The sequence below is a fragment of the Pyrus communis genome, chromosome 8, assembly GCF_963583255.1.
Source record: "Pyrus communis chromosome 8, drPyrComm1.1, whole genome shotgun sequence".
NCBI classification, from domain to species: domain Eukaryota; kingdom Viridiplantae; phylum Streptophyta; class Magnoliopsida; order Rosales; family Rosaceae; genus Pyrus; species Pyrus communis.
The window spans coordinates 15,270,934-15,287,270 of NC_084810.1; the positions used below are offsets into that span (position 1 = coordinate 15,270,934).

At 41.4% G+C, this 16,337-nt stretch overlaps 1 protein-coding gene and 1 pseudogene across 1 annotated transcript; one reads left to right on the top strand and one right to left on the bottom strand.

The window, feature by feature from the left end:
* Positions 1-9,428: 9,428 nt before the first annotated feature.
* On the top strand, positions 9,429-12,626 carry LOC137743013 (protein ADP-ribosyltransferase PARP3-like; annotated as a pseudogene).
* A 1,054-nt stretch (positions 12,627-13,680) lies between these two features.
* Positions 13,681-15,696, bottom strand: LOC137743837 (beta-1,6-galactosyltransferase GALT29A-like). Its single transcript, XM_068483770.1, has one exon. The coding sequence runs from the start codon at positions 15,239-15,241 to the stop codon at positions 13,964-13,966; it is 1,278 nt and encodes a 425-aa protein (XP_068339871.1). The 5' UTR covers positions 15,242-15,696; the 3' UTR covers positions 13,681-13,963.
* Between the last annotated feature and the right edge of the window lie 641 nt (positions 15,697-16,337).

A 16,337-nucleotide genomic window follows, 5' to 3' on the forward strand; every position in this document is an offset into this window, starting at 1 on the left:
CACAAAGGCTGCACATAAAGGAAAATCCGTAAGGAAAAAGGAAAAGTAGATGGAATGCATAACAAAGGGAATGTGTTTCTAGACCTACCGGGAGGAGACCTTGGCCATGCCCTCTGGTTCATTGCTCAAACCTAGAAAACTTAATGGCCGAGCCAGTGCCTAAGACCGGTTCTCAATTCACGCGGCCGATGAAAGTTATCTACATTTGATGGTCACTGAGGTGGCCAGGAAATGTAGACAATACCTCTCAGCGCATAAAATTGTCGATGAAATGAACGTTCGGGCACCTGACATTTAATATTGTCCTGGGTTCAGATGCATCATAATAAAATTGATAAAGGAAGAAGAGCGAGCCTTACAAAGGTCGAGGTCACTTCTTGCGGAGGAATGTTAAGGTCTTCATCTTGTGGATGAAGCGGCGTTTCAACCGTCGCCTCAGGCTCGACCAAAGGCCTCTTCCCACGGTCGGCCATAGGAAGATCCGGATGGACAGCTACCCCGACCACAGGAGGAGGATGGACAGGAGAAAGGTTGGTTGGTCGGGGGCAACGTTCCAGCGGAATTTCGTCGCTTTTGTCGTCCTCATCATCCTGAAATAAAAGCTGTTACGATTCAAAAATCAGATAAAACAAGGATCATGAGCAATGGAATCATACATCTTCCAGAATAATTATTGGTCGCTGGATAGGGGATGCCTCGGCAAGTGCGGTCGTTTCCTCCAAGACAGGCGCAGAGACCGGCTCCGAAACCACAGCTGGAGCAGCAGCCGTTTCGACCGTAAACCCGGTCGTTGGTACGGCCGGGGGTAGTTGGCCCACCAGGGCCTGGACAATAGGGACGACAGGAGAGACGACAGGAGCGGTCGACTCCGTGGTCTAGCTGGAGATAACATGAATCTCTCACTTCCCCTTCTTCACCACTGTCTTGACGCGTTTTAAAGGGCGGGGAATGTCATCTACCATCTCGGCGCCCTAATGAGGTTGTTTTATTGGCGAAGCTCGCTCGGTGGTTTTAACCTTCAAGGAAGGGATCGATTTTTTCTTGGCTGCCGCCACAGCGACCACATCCACCCTCTTCAACGACCTGCAATCTATGAACACAGGATCACATTAGAAAAGGGGTAGTGATAAATTGAGGAAAAAAATAGGAGAAAATGGTAGTTGTCTACCTCGTGCCGGCTCTTTGGATTGAGAGGCAGAGATTCTCTTCGGCCGATCATCGAAAAGTATGTCGATGATGTTTTCTACCGCAGCCCCAAAGAAAGCTCCGGTGTATTCTTCCCACCAGTCACCAAAGGTGTCTGTGCCAAGAGATTCAGGGAGAGCTGGTCGGAGGCGGAATGTTTTTCACCGATCCTGAAACTCCTTCTTGGAATCTCTGCACTCCCTCTCTGATGAGCCAAAAAGGCGCACTCGGTTGAGGAGGGAACGGGAAGTGAGTAGGGGGATCGGACAACCTTAAAGATATCCGAGTTGGTTGGTCGTGAAATGAGGGTGGTAGACTTCCCAGCTGGCTCGGCGAGGATCCCAGCCAAGGGGAAGGTCACATGCCAACACGATCGACCCCCAATGCTGGTGAAGTGTAGCATCTTCACTATCATCCTAGGATGATGATGGAAGCCTGAATTCGACGATGACATACCAGGAATTCGTCGTCGGAGAGAACTTCTAGGCCAAAGAGGTATTTGAAGACTTTTTCTGCCTGGTGAGGAAGTGGCGGCCGAGATGCTAGTTGAAGGCCGAGCGAAATAGTGGGTTGGAAGGCAGCGACATCCTGTCGAAGGGTGGTAAAATAAACTTGTAGCCAGAGTTGGAAGACCCAGAGAGGACCATTCTGGTTTGCGTCGATTTTTCCAATGGTCACTTCGCCCAAGCAGCGGAAAAGGTTGGCGAGAACGACCGAGTTAAGCGCCAGGGTGTGACCACTAGCCAGGGCTTCGGCCACTGGCATGTTCTTGACTAAGCATTTGTTCGACCTGGTACAACAAATGAATTTGTTGTACCAGTAGAATAGGAAGGCTTCATGTTTTCCCTTCCTAAGACTCTCCTCACCTCGGCCAGCGAAGTGAAGGATGAGGGTGTTGTAGTTAAAGAAGTTCTTGTGTAACTTCTGAACTTCTTCTGTCGAGGGCTCTCGGTCATCTCGTTTCAGTGTCTCGACAGCTCGATCTTCGAAGAGCGCCTTAAGATCGAGATTCGACTGGTTCCCAAAAAGAGCCGCATCTATCGGGATCTGATAGGAGCATATTCATGCGACTTAAATGGCTTGTTCTCGTGTATTTACGTTATGTTTCTCTCGTTATTTTAGTCCTTTATGCTTCTTTTGTGTGTTTTCAGGTTCTAAGGGCCTAGGGAGCAAGTAAGTGCATTTTGAGGCCATTTGGAGCATTTTTGGGCATGGATTGGATAGCTTATCCATGGAGCCAAGAGGATGGACGAATTTGAAGGCCTTGTATGCACTTGAAGACACAAAACAATGGCCCTAACCCAATCACATAACACATTATGCCATACAAACCAACCTATTTTAGGCCCATTCTATGTACTTAAACCCTAGCCCTTTAAACTAGTTCATTTATCACTTATCAAACCATTCACTTATCACTCACCACATATCATTCACTTATCACTTAACATATCATTCATTTATTTCACTTCCATACTCCTCTTAATTCCACATGCATTCTCACACATGCACATCATTCACTCACATTTCCACCATTCATTCTTTATTCCTTTCCAAACATCTCACATGCATTTCTTCATTATTTCCTAACCCTACATGCATTATTTATTGCATCTTCACATGCATTCACACACACTTCACACATTCAAACCGTGAGCTCCCATTCCTATATGCCATTTTCAGATTTCCACTCACTAACCTAGTCATCAACACATGCACTTCCACCTTTCATCCACAATGATTCATGATTCATTCACTTTGCATCCTTTAATTCAATCACATACTTTCCCATTGTATAATACATCCACATGCATCTTTAACCAACAAACATTACAATCACATGCATTCACACACCATCTTCCCTTTTACAAAATACATTGCCGTGCCTTCCCTTCACAATTTCAGCTTTCCTCCTTTTAATTCCACATGCATTCACTTCATCATTACACCACCACTCATTCTTTAAATCCACATGCACATTCAATCATTCATTCAAGCCCCCTTGTGCCATGTTTCACCCTTTGTTCCCACCTATCACATGCATCATCATCAAACAAACTCTAATTGCCGTGGGTTCCCTTTGCTCCCCTTGTGCAATTCCAGTTTTCACATGTGTCCTAGCTGTTTTTCCATCATTCCTCCACACAAATGCTTAAACAAACAGCCATATGTTCCCTCCACTACCCCTATAAATACCCTAGCATTCATTCATTCACTCCCCATTCAATTCATATCTCATATTTCCATTCACAACACTTCACACAACACAAATACACATCCATTGCCGCAATTCCCCTTCCATTTTCTGTGCAGTTTTTCTCCTTCATTGCAGCCACTATCCAACCACTTCCCATCCCTCCAAAACACTTCACATAATCCCCAAAGCTCACCTTAGACCTTGTGCTACAACAACGAGGAAGAAAAGAGTGCCTAAACGTTCATACAATTCAAGTTTGAGTTGTTGGAATGTTTAGGTGTTTCTTTGATTTCAAAGTTTAAATTTAATTCTCTTTGTTTTGTACGTATGAGAATGGAAGAGAAGAGTGCCTAAACGTTCGTACAATTCACGTTTGAGTTGTTGGAATGTTTAGGTGTTTCTTTGATTTCAAAGTTATGAGGAACTAAACCCCCTTTAGCTAGGGGGTGATTCAAAATACATGTTTATGCTTGCAATATGAATTGATTACTTTTGGTTGGAATTTTATAAGTTGTGGATTCAATTTGTTTAACCGTTTGAATGAATATGACGCTAGAATATAAGTGAGTTTCACCTAATAGTTACGAACTTATATTCACAAGTAGTGGAGGTTGCTTATAAACAATCGCGTTAAACGAATTCTTGGCATAAGTTTCATGCGTATTCCATAGTAACGAATGCCTCGTCAATGTTTATGATTTCCGTTGAACTTAATGATCTTTGTTGAATGTCTCTATCATGCGTATTCCATAGTTAGGGACTTTGATTAAGAATAAATTGGTTGTAATGCGTATTCCATTCAATCCAACGAATCTAGGGAAATCTGACAGTTAATGTAAGCGGACCTAATTAACTTGGAGCATTGAGTTTCATAACTTATCGAAAGACCAACTGAGAATCAATTTTGTTTTGCAAGTGTAACATGTGTGGAGAATAACCCCTTGGCTATTCCATCATCCATATTTTTATCACATTCATATTTACATTTTGCCTTTAATTATATTCTGTCTTTTTAATTTAATATCGTCCAACCACAATTCCCCCCCTATTTTGTTAAGTCTTAATCATTCGTATTTGTTTTATTTTTGTATCTTTAGGCTTTTGGAGTCATAAACAATTGCAAATTCGTCTAAATCAAGTTCTAGCTTCTATTTGAGTCAATTTGATTGTTTTAGATAATTTGAGTTTTTCAAAGCCTTTCTGAGTCATAGTAGTCTTGTTAAGAGTATTTTAATTTAGTTTTTATGTTTTTAAGTCAATTTAGAAGGTTTTAGCAAGCCCTCCTAATCCCCGGTCTAGAACGATCCCTCACTTATCCATTCTACTACAATTGTCAAACGAGGGTTTAATTTGAGTGTCAAGTAAATCTCGCATCAGGATCCCAGATGGAGGAGTCCCGAGAATAGCCGAGACGTCAAGCATAGTGGGGCCGAGAAGGCCAAAAGGAAGGACCATGATGTTGGTGGCCGAGCACCAGAAACTCAACCCTGCCATGAGGAGCTCCTTATCCATGGTTAGCTTCATGGTCGAGAGCTTGAGGGCGTCATAGATACCAAGGGTCTTCCACTCTCGCCAAAGAAGTTTTCCATCGGACGACCCAAGCCACCCAGTTGGCGTTGGTCGTGGGCCAGGCACCTTGGGGCCTCAATAGGTCCCATTTGGACCAGTCAAACCCTTGCATCAAGGGTGTCAGGCAATGAGCCTTGAAGAGAGTAGTGATTGATGAAAGAACCACATACTTGAAGAGCGGCCCTAGGAATTGGTGGGTAGTGCTCAGGTCACCTTCGAAACGCAGAGTCTTGATGTCGTTCCGATCAATGAAGCTCTTGCATTTGCTGCATTCGTCGCTAAGCTTGGAAATAAAGGTATTTAGACTCATCTTGAAATTTGGAAAATGCTTGGAGAGGATTTCGGGAGCAGGAATTTGTTTTCTGGGACTTTGAAAGCAAAATGGTTGAGAGAGTTTGTGAAGGTTTCTAGAAACGTGAGTACAAATAAAGGGAGTTCAGGTATTTATAGGTGTTTCAGAAGGAAGATCAAGCGTTTGGTATTCGAAAGCATTAGTTTGAATTTGGGGGAAAATTAACCCGAAAATGGCCAATCATTTTGGATATTTTGGGAACCTTCAAGGATAGGATCGAGGTTTTCAAGGATCTGGGACGCACGATTGCGTGCGGCGGCGGTTTTAATGCATTAATAAGGAAGAGACGCTTCGACGGGCGCACGTTTTCGAGGGCCATAATTGAAAGTTGTTAGGATTGGCAGAGATTCGACACGTGGCTGTACGTCGGAAGTAACGAGGATAATGCAATCATATCCCATAAATGTGCATGGTAATGGTTATCAAGAACAGTTAAGTCCAAAAAGCAAAAGATGTTTCCGCTTCTTCAAGGTCGAAATCCGACCAAAGATTGGCAGTCAATGACCTCAGAAGCGAGGGGGCAATGTTTGGGCCCAAAATAATATTGTTGGGCCGAGTGTAGGTTTGTGCTTGGCCCAAAGCTAGGTCAAGATACTATGGGCCGCCTGATGATCCCGGGCCATTTAGTAGGGATGGTCGAGTCCTATCGCAAGAAGGAGTAGTCCAGATAAACAAAGAGGGTTGAGGAAGTCCTGGTATAATTAGGATTCTTGACCAGCAATGAATAAAGCCCCGAAGGGGGGTAAGTTCAAAGTCCTAATGGGAGTAGGGTTGTTTGAAGCAAAGCTAGAATGGGGCAAGGACTCCCAATCCAGATAGAGGTTTAATTCGATCTCAATGAGCTGGTGCTATAAATACAAAAAGTCATGCAACAATTAAGGATCTTCAATTCAACACACAATTGCCCTGCACAAAACCTCTCAACATCTTAAGATTTTTATTTTCTTTTCCCCAGCCGACACACCTTCAGTTTGGATAAACAGCACTGTGAATGCAACCGGCGAACATCTTCAGTTTGGATAAACAGCACTTTTGCCGTAGAATCAGCCGTTCCCGAAGCACCTTCAATTTGGATAAACAGCACTGCGTCGAGGTCGACTGGTTATCTATCCAAGTCTCAGTCGAGAAGGATTTTTGAATCCTTAGTGGCAGAGGTCATCTCATTAGCCTTCTGGGCAAAGTGAGGTGTTATCAAGTTACTACATTCGGCACCCTAAGAGCCGAATTTGATATTGAACTTCGCAGAACTAGCAGCCTTGTCTTCAGGCTCTAGAACCCAAAGACCGAGAGTGTTCCTTCCTCGGTCGTAGTCGCAAGATAAAGGAGTCAACAATGCGCTCAACGTGACATCAACGAATTTTACTCCTCGGTCGACGAGTTAACACGCCCAGCATTCAAATGAATGACTTAGTTAGCTTATTAGTTATTCGACCTGCGCGCCGCGTAGGCTTTGTAATTTTTAGGGTCAACAGTTACATACCACAACTCATTTGTCTAAGTCCTCTGGTACCAAATCCTTGAAGTTGTCTTCTCCTTCTATGGTTCAAAACAATACTTTTCACCATACTTGATAGGAGCATATTTATGCGTTAATTGGCTTGTGCTCGTGCATTTACGTTGTGTTTCCTTAGTTATTTTAGTCCTTTATGCTTCTTTTGTGTGTTTTCAGGTTCATATGATGGAGTTGGTGAAAAGATGCATTTTGGTGCCTTTTGGAGCAAAATTGGGCTTGGAATGATCATCACATGCTTGGAGCACAAGGATTGGACATAATTGAAGACTTGAAGTCGACAAGGATTCCTATCACGAGAAGGTTTCCAAATTGAAGGAGGTTTCCCACTCACATGAGGATTCCTAGTTGGACGAGGATTCCTAATCACACAAGGATTCCTACTTGAAGTAGGAAAGTTAAGCCCAGGGTTTCCTATCTTGGTTTGACATTTCCTAAATTCTAATTGTCCTTATGTCCCAAACACTTTGAAGACTTCATATGCATTCTAGGGCACAAAACAAAGGTCTCTTGCATTTTTCCTTCCCTTGCCGTGCACCATGTCAACTTCCCCTTTCTCATCATCCCTTGCCATGCAAGGGAACCTTGTTTCCTTTAGTTTTAGGACATTTAAACCTTTCCTATATCACATCTGCACCTCCCTTGACCTTTCCTCTTCCTTGCCGTGCAAGGGAGATGGTTCTTTCCTATTTCCTTGCATTAAAACACATTCCTTTTGTGTTTTATGCCATTGCCGCAACTTTTAATTAGTTTCCTTTAAATTTCTGATTTGATTTCCTATTTCTAGAAGCTTTTGACTTAATTTCTATTTACCTAAATAACCTAGGGTTTTAACTCCTGAAATCCTATTAATAAACATCCTTGTTGCAGCCACAAGGGGGGATTCATTCACCATTCACGCCAGAAAATCATCCCATCCCTCTAACACATCCATACTTCACCATTCTCCATAATTTCTGCCCAAAACCAACCCTTGCCGTCCCCTACATCCATCCCAAACCTAAATCCATCATTCTACATCATCCATAACCCCCTAAACTCACCAGAACCTCTTGTGCCGTAGCAAAGGAGAGGAAGAAGATTGCTTGAAGATTCTAGCTATTCAACATTGGATCGTTGGAGTATTTAGGTGTTCTCTTTCTTATATTTACAATGTATAAATCTGTTTTCCTTTGTTTTGTGAACATGAGGAACTAAGCCTTTTGGCTAGGGGGCTATTCAATACCATGATTATGCTTGCAAGATGAATTGATTACATCCAATTGTTATTTCATAAGTTGTGAATTCAATTTGCTTAACTGTTTGATTGATAACTCATTCTTGTGTGTTGATTAAGGTGGCCACTTAGTTTTTCATGCAGGGATTTGAAGCTAAAATATAAGGGAATTTCACCTAATAGTTATAACCTTATATTTGCTAGTAGTGGAGGTCGTTTATCGACGATCGCGTTAAGTGAATTCTTGGTAAAAGTTTCATGCTTTTCATAGTAACAATTGCCTCGTCAATACCTATAGTTTTCATGAAACTTAATGATCTTTGATTGTACCTTTATTGTGCTTTTCACGTAAGGGACTTTTAGAGAATGTTTTGAGTTGTTGTATGCGCATTCCCATCCAATTCAATAACTTAAGGAAAACTTGAAAGTTAAAAAAGTGCCGTTCACGGTTAACTTGGGGTATTGAGTTTCATGATTTATTGAAAGAAGCAATTGGAAATCAATTTGAATGCAAGTGTGTCATGTGTGGAGAAGAACCCTCTAGTTAGCCCATCATTCATCAATTCACCTAATTTAGTCTAAAGAATCTGTTTTCTTTGTCCTTGTCTTAATTTACTTAATTTTCGTCAAAACCAATTCCCCCATTAATTTAAAGTGTTAGATTAGTTAGAAATCAATTTAGTTGATGTTTTTAAGTGTTTTGAGTCAAGTGATAACTTAATTTCGTCCAGATTTGAGTATAGTGTTCAAAACTGCCCAGAAAGTGTTTTTAAGGCAGTTTTGAGTGTTTGTTTGCTGTTTTGAGTCTTTTGGTTTGTTTTGGTGTTTTATAGTTTAGTTTTGCATTCTTTGAGTCTAGTTTAGTGTTTAAACTTTGTTTTTACGATTTTGAGTCAGTTTAGAGTGTTTAGCAATCCCTCCTAATCCCCGGTTTAAGAACGATCCCTACTTACATATCTACTACAATTGTCAACAAGAGGGTTTAATTTGTGTGTTAAGTAATTTTCGCATCAATACTCAAATTATTCCCATTCATTTCCCACATGTCTTTGTTCCATCATTGGATGCTGCACAACCTATTACTCAGTCCTTTACTCTCAACACTAGTGATCTTGTCTCTGACTCATCTAATGTAACATCAAGCTCCACTTCAGCTTCTTCAAGGTCTTCTAAATTATATGCAAGCACAAATGAGTTACATCCAGATACAACAGTCTCTTAGGCTCCAGATTTATAGTTTGTGAATCTTCCTTTAACCAACAATCATCCCATGCAGACAAGATCCAAGTCTGGAATTGTCAAAAAGAAACAAGCTTTTCATACTATGTTACATTTAGATCCAGATATTGAACCAACTTCGTTCACTGCAGCATCAAAGTCAGTTTAATGGTAAAAGGTTATGAGTGAGGAAATAAATGCTCTTCTTCAACAACATACATGGTCCTTGGTTCCCTTGCCTCCCAATAAGAACTTGGTAGGATGCAAGTGGATTTACAAGATCAAAAGATATCCCAATGGTACCATTGCAAGGCATAAGGCTAGATTAGTACCCAAAGGTTACTCTCAAGAGGCTGGTTTAGACTATCATGAAACCTTCAGTCCGGTAGTCAAGCCAACCACAGTTAGGGTAATATTGTCTCTTGCTGCAACCAAAAGGTGGAAACTCAAACAACTTGATGTCAAGAACGCATTCTTACATGGCTTCCTTGATGAAGAGGTTTATATGTCACAACCACAGGTTTTCATTGACAAAGACCATCCTGAGTATGTATGCAAATTGGAACGATCTCTCTATGGCCTCAAACAAGCTCCTCAAGCTTGGAATGATAGGTTTACCTCCTTTCTACTGTCATTAGGTTTTAAATCATCCTTTGTTGACCCTTCCTTATTTGTTAAACATGATGGCAAGTCTATTATTGTGTTGCTGCTTTATGTGGACGATATTATTCTAACTGGTGATAATGATGAATGTATACAAACTGTGGTGTCTCAATTGACAAGGGAGTTTGACATGAAAGATTTAGGGCTTCTTCACTATTTTTTGGGGTTGCAAATTGACTATCAATCTCGAGGCATGTTTGTTCACCAAACCAAGTATGTTCAAGATCTTCTAACTAAGACAGCTATGTTTCATTGCAAAAAATGTATAACTCCTTGTCATCCCAATAAAAAAACTATTGAATCATGGCAGCTCAACCTTCTCCAATCTTACTCTATACAGAAGCATTGTTGGTACATTACAATATCTGACTTTCAGCCGTCCAGATATTGCATATTCAATCAACCAAGTCTGTCAATTTATGTACTCTCCTCTGGAATCTCATTTTGTTGCTATAAAGAGGATACTGAGATATCTCCGAGGTACCTTAGGCTGGGGAGTATGCTTGCGTCTTGGTTCCGCTACTGAATCATGGTACCGCTACTCATTTCCTTTTGTTTGGAGTGTTATTCTGCCATATGAAATTTTTGTTATTCTGAACAGGACGATGGAGTTGATGTGAGGCATGGAGGGCTTGGCCTTCGCCAATTGGGAGTTGCTGCCACACATTGCAAACTTGAGCCCATGGTTGCAAATTTCATGAAGGTTTTATGCAGTCAAGAGATTTACAAGTATGGTTCGGTTTCCAGTTATTTGACTATCTATTGTCTTTTTACTCTGAAGTCCTCAAACCAGCTGTTTCAAATGTAGATATGTTTTGATGGAGATGGGATATGACCCACCCGAACTTCCAATGGGGATGCTTTCCGACGTCCATCTAAAACGATGTAAGGAACTTCCTCGAACATCCTCCTTGTGCCCTTGTCGCCCCTTTGACGTACTGAAAAAGGTGTGCATTCAGGTGTGGAGGTTCTCCAGAATTTCGTGGAGACACTGAAATCAATGAAGGATGCAGGACCGAAGGCTGTGGCTGTCTGGTCAGATTTTAGCCAGAGATGGTTCACCCTCATGCACTCTACTAGGCCTTTTATCTTCAAGGACCATCAGGAACTTGCAGATAATGTAAGCAGAACCAAATCATATGTCACTTATTTGATACTGGAAATGTCCGCTTCGCCGAGAAATCATTTTGGGCCAAACTTGCAGGCTGCAGCTGCACTTGAAACTGTTTGAGACATAAACGTAGCTTCACGTCTCATAGGAGACATGGGTGGTTCTACCCTTGATGACCCCTTGTCTGATGGATAAGGAATCTGATGACTACAAGATGATCTTGAAGTACATGGAGAAGACCTGCGAACCTGTCAAAGTTGGAGATGTTGTAAGGACGCATGTTTATAACAGTTTTGAAATCATTATAATGTATGATTTCTAGACACCTATACAAATTGACAACTTGCGCTGGTAGTGATCACAAATTCTTTTCAGGAGTAAGGGGTCTCTGTCGATAACATATTTGTCATCGAGTCAAGTGCTAGCCCATCTCTGGACGAAATAAAGGAGTTGCCGGACAAAGTCCTCTTATGGTGTGGTAAGATGCCTATTCTTGTTTCTTTCCTTTTCTTTCCTTCGAACAATTAGTTTCTTTACATGAATAAGCACTTGCAAACCTAGAAACAAGGCAAATTTGAAATGTAACAGTCTTCGATAGGGTGAGCAGCTGGTAACCTAGTGAAGACTTAAAAAGAACTTTACATGATAATAATAAGATAACATCCCACGTGTTACAAAGAATAATAATTCGTAGTACTTCTGCAAAGCTTGAACAAAAACGAGGATTTTACCCTACTTTTGGTTTTTCGTGTGCAGAACATTGAGCTCAAATGTGTTGAGGCACTTGCATAAGGGTTTCTTGCCTGCAATATGCTCTCTCCCTGTTCCAGGCTATATGGTATTGTAGTTACAACTTACAAGTCCTATGTCAGCATGATTTAATGTGCTTGATGTTCTCTAATTGTATACTAATGCATGCATTTAATGTGCTTGATGTTCTCTAATTGTATACTAATGTATGGATTTTGACTTACAGTTTGGAAGGGGCTATCGTGTGCTCTGATGCTGCCCCAGAAGCTGCTAGGTACGGGTTTACTGCTGTGGACAGACCAGAAGGATTCTTGGTTTTAGCTGTTGCTTCTCAGGGAGACCAGATCACTTGAGGTTAAGACCCCGCCCGAGGTATAATCCGAGAATATGGTTTAAATTCAAATTCTGTGAGATGTTTACATTCAGTTTTAACTCAAACGGAGTGCAGTTCAATGACGAAGGATATCAAGTCTTTAGAAGAGAAGAAAGTAGGAGTTAAAGGCTTGGGGAGGAAGAAAACTGATGAATCGGAGCACTTTCTCTGGCAAGACGACATTAAAGTTCCTTGTGGCCGCCTGGTACCTTGAGATAGTAAGTATGATGTTTATGGTCCGAAACAGGTATCAATACTCGACAGAGGGCTGTCGCAGTTAAGTTTTCGAGTCGTGCTTCTCTGTTTTCTTTTGTTTCAGGTAAGCGTAAGGTTCTTGGTGGCAGTGAAGTATGAAGAGAAGGATTCAGCGAGGAGCCGGAGGAGTGAAGGGCGGCTGGAAGTAAAGCCGAGGAAACAGAGTACAACGTTGTATAGACCTTTTTGACCTTTTCTTATGCCGTCTTTTGGATGGAATGGGAAAGAATTGCAGATGAACCTTGTTGTATGTAACGTCATGTCATTACAAATCTTTCCAGTCAATGTACTAATGGTGTTTCTCGGCATCTTTGAACTGTGAAAGCATATATGTATCTGAAGCCTCGAAGGTGGCATACTTCTACTTTATTACGAAACATTTAAATTATTTTTTACTCTTTACCTCAATGTAAATCTGTGTGTGCAGCCGTACACGTATGTGTACATAAAATCGGTCTGATCAAAGGTGTTATGTAGTAGTCTGAGATGAGCGACTTCAGACCCAGCTCAGCCGAGCTGATCGGCGTTACAGGCAATCATCGGCGTATCATTGTCACAAGGTTAGGTGCTAGTCGAGCGGCAGGTTGGGGTTTAATGTCTAGACGGGGTTTAAACGGAGAAAGCGGATTTAAGTAAATATATTATATATTGTAAATAAATACTTGATAACATTTAAAAGAAACACATAATAATATATTATACATGCATTACAAAATAAAATGACATAAATTATAAAGTTCTAGAATATATTGAATATATGAAGAACAAGCATATAATGAGTTTTTATCCAAGTATTTAACAAATCTTTTTACATTTTTTTTGAAAAATTAAAATGCAATATGAAAGTCAAAGTCGCGACCTAGGCGGACGTTGCGGATTTAGGTGCATTTTCTTAATTTTTAAATGCCTAAAGACTAATCCGGACGGTAGCTAGCCATCTAGGCAGGAATTTTCAGAACAATGCATTGTCATATATGACAAGTTCCTCAAATGAGCACCGCGATTGAAAACAACCTCAAGACACAAGACCTAGTTGCTCAAGGGCTTTCAACAAAAGCAAATTAAGTTTCAAAACTGAATGTTGATGGCGTCCTTTTTCTCCCCCACTTATTTTCTCCAGATTTTAAGCACCAAAATTGAAAAATTGCAAAAACTGCGAAATGGTTATCAAACGTGTACGCGGGACTGACAATACAAAATGAAATACACCAGCTGAAGACAGCATGGTAAAGGAAGAATTGGGCAACCAACTGAACCAACTCAACAGAAAAACAACCTTAGTTTTCAACACGTCGAGGCCGGTTTCTATTCATGCTTGTGCTTTTAATGTCGGAATACAATGATTTTCTATGTACGCATATAACTCACGAATTCAATCAAAAAACAGAACGGGATTCGGATTCGAATTCGAATTTTACAGTTGACAATTCCCAAAACTATCTTTGATATAGAGGGTCAAAGTGTTAAAACATAAATCTCCAACAATTGGACTACTATTACAACAACAATACAACAATTCAAACCACCCAATTCCACAAAACCATTTGATTCAACTACCATAATGTCACTGATATACAACCACAGGAGGAATCTTGAATTTCTCCGAAAGGAACGGTATTACCTGCGGTCTCTCAACTAAATCGTGATAGAAAGCGTATTCCGCTGGATAATCGTGCAACCGAAGCTCGGCCTTCTGGTTCGTATGGTAATGATGCTTAGCTGAATCCGACTTCCCAAATCCAAAAACACTAACTTTGTCACAAATTCCCAAAGCGAGCATAATAGCCTGCATACCGGAAGAGTAATGAAACATGGAACCATCATGAACCGCCCCCCATTCCTCAAACGACTTCCCCGTCTCCTCCACAAACCGTTTCAACGAATAATACTTCACGATCCTCGCGCACAACACATCAAACCGCGGATCAGTCACGAGCAAAGGCGCTTTGTGGAATGCATTGCATATCGTGTAATCGAAGAAATGCAGCGGTTGGCAAATGTACATGATCATTGGCACATTTAGTCCATAAGGGTGGCAAAAACAACCATCTCTCCTAGCACAAAAATGCAAAATGTTACTATTTACAAACGAAATGTTGGTTTTCGACCCAACTTTCTCCGAAAAACTCTCAATTCTCGCATTGTTCAATCGAATGACTACCTCATGACTATCAATGAGAGCTCCATTATTACTGTTCAACAAAATCCCACTGTTTCCGACAACTGCACACGACGAATAACGCCGTTGCTCTGAAACCACCAAGCCATTGTGCCTGTCAATGGGCTGCCTAACAAGTCTCACTAAATCCAACATAACATCAGCATGAAACCGTTTGTTTCTCGACCAGTCACTCAAAACCCTCCTAAAATCCAACCAATAACGATAGAACTGAGGAGAGCGGAGCATTACCGGCAATCCAACGGACGTCCTTGTTCTGATATCCTGGTGATTAAATCGCCTCCACGAAGCAAAAGTCCGGTACCGTCCGAGAAGGTTACCCTCCAACAGCTGCTCTATCTCCTTCTTAGCTTCAGCATCGCCTGCATCAACGGCGGCGAATCTGAGCAGAGTGGCATTGAACACCGGCTTTGGCACTTGGATTAGCACCTTCTTCTCGAGCTCAAAGGTATGGTGGACGGCGTTCCGGCAGGTCAGCGTGGCGGCGAACACAATGAGAAGGAGAATGCTGAATAATGGGCGGACCGAGCGCTTCATGGGAAGAACGAAGAGATCGTTGAAAGGGTTGATGGGGGCCGCTAAATGCGGCCAGAAATAGATGGGAGTGCAGATCTTGATGCTCTGCGAGTTGGGTTCATCCTGGTTTTCTACAGACTTTGGCATTAGGGAAGTTTTGATTTTCAGAGTGGGATTTGGGAAGCAGATGGGATTTGCATCTGGGATTTTGCTGATGAGTGTTTCAGTGGGAGTGAGGGTGACAAAACGGGTGTGCGGGATTTGTTAGGAAAGTGGGATTTGGTTGAAAAATGAAAATTTCATAGTGTTAAATACTAAAGGGGTTGTGGGGTTTGGACCTGGGAGGGATTTGGAGGTGCTGCCAGAGAAGAACTGGATTGGAGAAACCAGCAGGTGACAAACCCCATCGGAGGTGAAAAGCTTGAGACTTTGAAAGGTGGTTTGGTTTTATTTTTTCTGGTGAGTTGTGGGAGATGCAATGCAGTGTAGGAGATACAGTAAAAAATTGACCACTTTAGATTTGGTGGTGGATTGACGGTTATTGATTGGGCAGTTGAAATCTGTGATTTGGATTTGTTGAGGGTTTTTGTAGTGGGAGAGGGAGAGGGTTGTGCAACAGTGGAGGCATGGTCTCCTTCCCTTTTTGCAATGGGAAGGAATTTATAGGCTGCTTTTCCTTTGCAGCTCAAAGCAACGATGGAGAGTGGGTGGGATTTGGGGTCGGGTCCATTTGGGCTTTATATGCTTTTTTAGGACCCCACATCAATCTGCTGAACGAGGAAAAAGGGCAAAAAGGAAAGTGAGAATAATACAAGGAAAGTGAGATTTGGGGTCGGGTCTATTTGAGTTTTGATCCACTTTTCATTACGCAGAATTTCAATTTTTTCCATATTAAATTTCCATTTTTCTTTTGAGTGAGAGAATTGGTTTACAATTTTTCCCTTTGTGGATTTTCCAAGTAGGACCGAGCTTTCAAAAGGCACTTCAAGTTCTGGAAATTTTTTTGTTATGCTTTTGTTATATCAGGTTCTAAATTGTGCAAACCATTTCTTTAATTAGGGAAAATTAAGCAGAATCCTGCTTATGTACATATTGTTATTTTAAGAAACAATTCTGTTAGTATTTTCTAAGAGAAATGTGAATAATAAACTGCAATTTACTTTTGGGTTTCATTCTTAACTAATTTCTGAATTTATGCCCAAGTCTAATCTACTCCAAAGACAGGCTGAGCAAAGGGAGGAAA

Bases quoted from the DNA above. Each gene is read 5' to 3' on its own strand.
- LOC137743837 (XM_068483770.1), bottom strand. From the start codon at position 15,241: ATGCCAAAGTCTGTAGAAAACCAGGATGAACCCAACTCGCAGAGCATC.